Source organism: Brachypodium distachyon, chromosome 3 (genome assembly GCF_000005505.3).
Source record: "Brachypodium distachyon strain Bd21 chromosome 3, Brachypodium_distachyon_v3.0, whole genome shotgun sequence".
Taxonomy (NCBI): domain Eukaryota; kingdom Viridiplantae; phylum Streptophyta; class Magnoliopsida; order Poales; family Poaceae; genus Brachypodium; species Brachypodium distachyon.
The window spans coordinates 16,987,383-16,994,948 of record NC_016133.3 but is presented as its reverse complement, the minus strand read 5'-3'; the positions used below and the strand labels follow the sequence as shown (position 1 = coordinate 16,994,948).

At 43.2% G+C, this 7,566-nt stretch overlaps 1 protein-coding gene and 1 long non-coding RNA gene across 3 annotated transcripts; one reads left to right on the top strand and one right to left on the bottom strand.

The window, feature by feature from the left end:
• Positions 1–240: 240 nt before the first annotated feature.
• Positions 241–2,117, top strand: LOC112271587. Of its 2 annotated transcripts, none has more exons than XR_002964824.1 (3): positions 241–592; positions 726–1,396; positions 1,641–2,117. It is a non-coding gene; the product is annotated as an uncharacterized LOC112271587 (long non-coding RNA). The 2 variants fall into 2 exon arrangements; XR_002964823.1 differs by having other exon boundaries at positions 723–1,396.
• Positions 2,118–2,530: 413 nt separating this feature from the next.
• Positions 2,531–7,557, bottom strand: LOC100845310 (uncharacterized membrane protein At1g16860). Its single transcript, XM_010236195.3, has 5 exons — positions 7,382–7,557; positions 4,321–5,344; positions 3,614–3,769; positions 3,241–3,452; positions 2,531–3,124 (listed from the first exon to the last, which is right to left on the bottom strand). Exons 2-5 carry the CDS (start codon positions 5,206–5,208, stop codon positions 2,932–2,934), a joined length of 1,449 nt encoding a protein of 482 aa, XP_010234497.1. The 5' UTR covers positions 5,209–5,344; positions 7,382–7,557; the 3' UTR covers positions 2,531–2,931.
• Positions 7,558–7,566: the final 9 nt, after the last annotated feature.

Sequence of the window (7,566 nt, the reverse complement as noted above, 5' to 3'; positions counted from 1 at the left end):
GGATGTCTCAATAAATGCAAAAAAGATAACGGTCCATACCTGAGCCATCTACGGGAAAGAGGCAACCCGAGGTATTGCAAAGGGAAAGAGCCAAGGCTGAAGATCAACGTCGGCACAGCGGATGGGAATGATTGCGCTCTTGTGCACATTGACGCGGGCCGGATATCTGACCAAAAAGGTCCAGCGGCTCAGAAAGGCATGTCATCTCGCCGAGCTTTGGGGCGACGAAGAGCACCACAGCCTGGCCGTCCTGATGGGCAGAGGCGAAAGCAAACCACGAGCAGTAGCCATCTCAAAAAGCTTATTCAGAGGTTCCATGGCCAGATTGAAAAGACAGGGGGAGATAGCGTCTCCTTGCCGAAGTCCACGTCTGTGAGCGAAAGGCATCCCTTCAATTCCGTTGCACAGGACTCCCCGGCTGCTTTCAGCCATTAACATAGGCATATGTTGAGGAGAAATGTCACTCTTGTTTCATACCTCAAATTAAGAAATCGAGAGGTGTGGAGGGTTTCCGGCAAGCGTTGCATCCAGGTGGCCGCATCTCCATCATGATCGAGGAGGACGACGAGATCGCCTTGACAAGAAACTTGAGGTTTGAATAAATTTACTAATTTTAAGCCCGAACGTATAGCTCTCAGCCTCTCAGAATATCTTCAGTAAGGAGAGTAATAAAGATGATCTTACCAGGCTAAGATATATTATGTATTATGTTCCTTCTTCAGCAGAGCCCTTGGGCATTCCAGAAGATAGATCTACATCTTTTGCCTCGCCAATATGAAGCCTGCATGTGCAAAATTAGAAGACTAAATTGCTTCACTCCCTGACTTCTCTAGCATTATCAAGGTCATTAATGCAGCTGAGCACAAGAAATCTTTAATTGCTGGTGTTGGGTTTAGGGATGTTCTTCATTTTGATGATTTCCCAGTTCCTCGTTTTTCGCCAAATGGATCGCTGGGAAAGTGGATGTCCAGAATCATGACATTGTTGTTGGGGGCAGGAGTATCCCTATGAGTCCTTTAATTTTCCACCAGATCTTGGGTACTCCATTTGGGTCCGAGGATTCGAAGGTTTTATTCCTGCAGTTTTTCAGGCTTAATAGGCTTCCTCCTATTAAGTCTTTTTGGGGATAAGATACTCGATGATGCACTATCCGATGATGAGCTTATTAGGTGCTTTTTGGTGGTAGTTCTGTCGATTTTCATTTGCCCCTCTTCTAGCACGCTTCCCACCACAAAGATTTTAGGAGCTTTTGTTGGTAATTGATGAAATTAAGAGTTATGATTGGTCCAAGTTTGGCTTTGAATGGCTACTTTTATGTCTCAAGAAATTTCAGAAGGAAATGCTCGGTACTTCCCAAGCTACAATGACTCTTGGCGGTTGTATCTACGAACTTGCTGTAAGTCTATTCTTTATTCAAAAGATGAAAATTGCAGTGGCGTTTTTCAAAATTGCAGTGGCTTAAATTTTTTAGAGAGTAGAAACTATAAATACAATGGACAAGAGAAATCAACTTCGCTCAATTAGTTGTCAAAAAAAAATTCTTTCAATAATGTTTCTGTAAACATGGAGGGATTTTTGGAACTTCTAGTTCTACCCCCTATATGTAATTCCTGGCTCCCTCCGTGGTGGTGTATATGCAGTGGCTGAGCATGGGGGTCTTGACACTTCAGTCAGTGGTTATGGTTTTGATGGCCAAGTAGATCGCAGTACCGGTTTTCGGCGCACTCGTTCATGTGGTCGCAACCGGTTCTTCATGGCCTTGGTTGTGGTCGTGGTTGGGGCCGGATCAGCGTCTTAGCCGGAAAAGGTGATGATGGCTATGGCAGTCGTGGGTACCAACTTTGCATGAGGAACTGATGTGGTGTCCATTGTCTAGTAGTAAGGTTTAAGGACATGAAAGTCCTCAATCTGATAGACGAAGCAACGGTTGCCGATGATTTTGGCAATGCAGCGGCGTCCAGTTTGATGACGCCGTCTATTATTGTTACCAATTATGAGGTGACACAAAAGCGATAGGTTAGAATCCTTTGTTTTTCTGACTTGTTGTCATTTTGAGTTTGTAATAGTTGAGATCGATCGTTTTTTGCGACTTAATAATATTACGAATGTGTACATTGATTGACGTAGAGGTTAGGGAAATGCCATCCTTTTTGAAGAAAAAAAAACATGATAGACTAACATTTACACATGTGATCTAAACATTTAGTTTCAAAAAATTATTGTTTACTGAAACAAACCTAGGGACCTTTGAGTTTTTGCTAAAACATTTATTTTCTTCCACTTGTTTTCGCTTCAAGGCACAAAAATATTCCTTTCTCCATGAAAATATACAATCATAGTAGTCCTTTGAAACTATTGCAACGTTAGCATGCCCTTTGATAGAGAGAAGCTTCTTGCAACCAAACGATACATGTAATGTCCTTTGACACAGAGAATAAAGTGGGGAACTGTCGGCTGCTGTACGCATGTGCTTCAATCATACCTGGATTCTAGCATAGTCAATAGCCAAACAAGTACACAAAACCTGGAATAAACACATCAACAAATCCTCATTCTGGATAATAGACCTACAGCGAGAGATGGAATTATGTATAGAATTATAGATACAGAAAGGGGAATTGGAGGAATGGTTTATGATATTGCCGGAATTCTACAAACCAAAAAAACATATGAACCTGATTCCACTAGAACTCCAAACAGCTCCATGGTAGTACTCAAGTCATCCATGTTACAAGCTCAACCGAAAATAGAAAAAACACATAAAATACTACACAATCAAGCCCTGACCACCGAAATTGTACTTAACCATAATCACACCCTGCATTTGCACATTTTTCAATCCAAACATCCCATGAAACAAATCCAAAGTCAAATGTTGACAGGCGTTGTTTCCTTTTTCTCCCAATCAGCTGCCAGAGCGAGGCTAGCGAGCTACACTGGTATTACATCGCCGTTTGATGCATCCTCACATCTCAAGACTAGTCCATCAAGGCTAGTTGGGAGGATGCACTTGGTCCATTGGCAGCCAGTGGAGAACGGTTCAGATGGCGGAACGATCATCAGCACATTGTCGTTCCTTTGAACAACCCCGATGACACTTACAGTGCTTCCCTCCTTAATGTATCTGCAGCATAAACAGCACTGTCAATGAAATGGATAACTATTTTCCTAAGACTGACTGCAACTAAGATGACTCCATGCTCGTGCAGGCCACATGCAAAAACCATAACAAGTAAATACCCTTCTTTTAGGCGCATTATACGATCATCACTTGAGAGATTCCTTTCCCGTAGCCATCTCAGAAATTCAGGGGACATGTCCTTGTTTTCTGGATTTATGTCAATAACAACAGATTCATCTACATATGGAGCTACCCGTGCACCGTATCCTGTTTTGACCAATGCTCGCAGCCCAGATTGGAAATCAGAGATGTAGAAATCAACAGCATGTCGCTGCAGTTGTTGCAAAGAAAAGGAAACTGTAAGAAATACATAATTATGGTGACAAGAGCTACTTTTAATCAAATCCTTATAGTATCCTGTAATTGTATGACATTAGCTCATTGTGTGATCCATATCTTTATGATCAAAATTTCTAGCAATAAGGAACTCACCTCTACTGACCGCAATCCCCAGGTAAATCGGCGATGCTGAGTGTTGGCAGCTTTCGAGTCCCAGCCCCTATACTCATACAGGCAGGTTGAAGTGTACACACATCTTGGAACCCTTTGAAATGAGGACTCGAGGGGGAAATTTCCGCAAGTAACAACCTGTGAAGTTCAATACGATAAATGAGGGCCTGCTACTACTAAATATAAAAGAAGTGCTGCTTCTTAAATCAGTTATAACCATAATCTAACTATAAAAGGAAAATATCATCTAGCGAGAGTTTATTAGATTATTGCAAGATGCTCGATCTCAAGGCCTTGCACTAGGAAACAACATATCAGTTTATGTGCATTGGATATCGTTATGTGCTAACGTTACTGATCTCTATGTTCGAAGTTTTTATTTCTTGAAACCATCTGAAGTATCGTGTCAAACCTATGTATAAATTACCTTAATATTGAAATAGTTGGTGGTATTACTACACTTTAGGGTAAAGAAAGCAGTTCAGAAACACACCCTACAACTGGCAAAGGTATGATGATAACATGTATAGTGAGATGAACCTAATTTGAGAATTACTTCTAAATTGTAATGTAAGCAAGCAGCTATGAGAGAAAAACGGAAAGGGGGAATTAAATGTAAAACATTAAAGGATGGATATAAAGATAGAATAAGCGAACATGTCCAAAAAGGTGATTGGTATTACACATACCCCAGTAACCTTCACATACTCTCCATCTTTTGCGATTCTAAGATCAGCATCAGGATAGCAACTGACAAACTTAGTCACACCTCTTTTTCCCCAGCAAATGTTCCATATCAAGAGTGCAGCAACGAACCCAAATATCACCACCACAACTACCAGCAGGATCGGATTATGAACAGCGGCAAGAATGAAGCAACCTGCTATTAACCCCATCACAAAGAGTAGAATGGCCGTCCAGAGTATTGGCTTTGGCAAACTGGCCTTAATCAAGAAGCCAGCATCCGCATTGAGATTTGTAACAGCTTGGTTGTGAGCAAAAGAGGTGGCACGCATCTTCATTGATACATTAGAATCAAGAGGGCCTGATACTTTTCGTTGGGCACCAGATGAATTCAACGGTCCAGATGAGATAGGTCCTGATGTAATCAACCCAGTTGTAGGAAGAATAGGAGGTAGATGGCCAGAATTCTGGCGAGCCATTGGGGTCACTCCTCCTGACTGGGGGCCAGACGATCTCTTTGTTGGTTCTCCATGCTTATTGAGTGGTCCAGAATTAGATTTTGCCCTTGCCGAACCTCCAGTGCCAGGAACTGCTGATGAAATAGAACCGGAGTAGTTGGATCGACCAACAGCACTAGAAACTGGTCCAGAGTTCGAACCAGCACCACCAAATGAAGTATTCCTTGAAGGTTGATTACCCAAAGGACCAGATTTCCGTGACTTCTCAGCATGGAGATCAAACATCTTCCCAAGTTCTCCCGATTTCTTGATGTCCCCCCCAGTGTATGGCATAGCTGCGGAGCAAACAACCGGAGACTTCTCCTTAGGTTGCTCAGGTCGCCCCGAGACATAAAGTCCATTGCTTAACTGGTGGGATGGAAACCGAGAACCCATGTTCTGAATGGGCAGATTCAAGACCTATGACCCTAGAGTACAGCCAAGTAGTTGTGTTGTGTATTAAAATGAGACTACCAAGCTTTGGAGATAACCCTCAGCATTCTCAGACACAACCAACACCATGCATCAGAACCTGAAAAGAGAACATCAAAACGAATGTAACCAATGTCAATATAGGCTTACAAACAAGTCATGTACATAAGATTCAGAATTACACCATTCAGAGGATTGTACAAAATAAGAATAAGAAAAACTAAAAAAAAAATGAACAATCAGAACATACAGATTACTAGAGATGGCACTTGGAAACCCTTAGATGAAAAACCTTCTCATAGACCTTTACAAAGTCCCAAAAGATTGTAAGAGCTCAACTAATTTAAGATTACAACAGGCTGATAGTATAACACTCCATCCTTTAGAGGGAAATATATGAGCTAATAGAGAGAGCCTAGCGGCAAAAAAGCTAAGATAAAGCTGGACGAACGCAAATACTTGCAAAAACATAGTGCCATTAAATGCATTATAATCCTGCCAGAAGTAGCAAAAGTTAATTAGCAGATTCCATTTTTCTGGAAGTTGCCATCTTTTCACCATGCAAGTATCATGTTAACAGCAAAGAGCAAAAACATAGCACTAACTCTTTTCTTTGTAGAAGTGCGCCAGACAGTTTGTTGTTAACTCAAAATATTCCATCAAACAAATGGCACAACAGGATGGCAAAACCATGCAGGTAGGACTACCCCAAAACCATGCCCGTACCTGGCTGCCCGCCCACGAGAAATATCCACGGGGCACAATTTCTGCCCATGCCCGAACCCACTGTATACCGAGGTATCAATGGAGCCCATGGAGAAAATATTGCTGCTAGAAACTCAATGCTTCACAGGTTGCTGAAGGTGGGGGTGGGGATTGATCAATTTTGGAAACTACGGCCTGAGAATTCATATATACCACCACTAAAGGCCCACATGTCATATATATTATTTATTTTAAATTAATTATTGGGTATCCATGGAGCAAGAGTGATGCCCATGCACGCCCCGCAAGTTTGCGGGTAACCGCTCACAAGTATCTGTGGAGCAAAAAAGCCTTCTATACCCGCTTTCTGGGCATATTATCGGCGGGTACCAGCTCCACAGTTAAAACTGCCATCCTTGCGCAGAATTCTAGGATATATATTTCTGCAACCATGGACAGATCATGCTAGCGGCTGGCAATGAGAAGGCAGTGAAATAATTGTGATCATGAGGTAGTTTTACGAAAGGTGGTAAAACTAGACACACTGTCCATAAGCTCATTCACAGAAAAATTACAGCTAGAACAGACAGAAGCAGCGGGTCACTGAGGTAATCTTTTGATTTAGCAGCACCTCTTCAGGTTTCAGCCACAAAGTTTTGGGTAACAAACTATTGTGGTAAAGTATTGCTTACTTCCCTCCAAAAGGAAGCTAAAGAGTACAGACATGCCCCCTGAAACATGCAGAATTCGTGGAGGAAGCTAAAGCATCCGAAACAAAAAATAAAATAAAATTGATAGCGATGTTACATGGAAAGCAGGACTGAGTCTTCCAAATGATTTGGCTGGTGTAGGTAGCGGAATAAACAAACGAATTTACCACCGACACCATTAGATCTCAGAGTAAGCTAGCTTAAAGCTCCAGCAAAGAACTCTGGCAGGCAGGTACATGCCAGCATAGTTTTAACAAGAAGCAATGTAAAAAAAAATCACATTGTTCAACCTACAGACCAGCGCCACCAAACCTGCGAGGAAATTCTTTCTACTCGTGCAAAGAATATTTCTCTCCAATGCATGTATAAGCCAGAACCTTGACGGAGCTCAAACCCAAGCGTAAATCATCAGGCATTCTACTCACTATACTGCGGCGAGCTACAGTCGTACCAAGGGATGGCGGCATCACGCAGCAATGCGACTGCCGGCATGTGCAGATCCAGAGACGAGTCCCAGATCCAGGCAAATCTCTCAGACCAACCACGGGCGGAGGACCCAGTAGGGCAAGGTAGGTAGGGAGGCCGCCCTACCTTGATTTTCGCCTCAAGCGAACTGGGGAAGATTATGAAACGGGGAGCTAAAGGGCGGAATCCGTTGGTGGGGTGATGGGAGGAGAAACGGTCGGGAGAGAGATAGAGAGAGAATCGAAGGGGAGATTAACCTGCGTTGGAGGCGCTCGCGCGAGGAGGAAGACGAGCTAGGGGGCTCCGGCGCTCGGCAGCGGGACGGGTGGCGGCGCTCGCGCGAGGAGGAAGACGATCCACGGAGCGAGGGGGCTGACTGCTGAGTCGCTCGGCAACAGATGCGGCAGAGGGGGGGAGGGGTGTATTGAGCTGGCTAACTACT

Excerpts from the sequence above, each read along its gene's own strand:
- LOC100845310 (XM_010236195.3), bottom strand. The coding sequence starts at position 5,208 with ATGGGTTCTCGGTTTCCATCCCACCAGTTAAGCAATGGACTTTATGTC. Across the intron at positions 3,453-3,613 it reads GGGGATTGCGGTCAGTAGAG|CGACATGCTGTTGATTTCTA; the intron begins GTGAGTTCCTTA and ends CAACAACTGCAG. Across the intron at positions 3,125-3,240 it reads ATAATGCGCCTAAAAGAAGG|ATACATTAAGGAGGGAAGCA; the intron begins GTATTTACTTGT and ends TTTATGCTGCAG.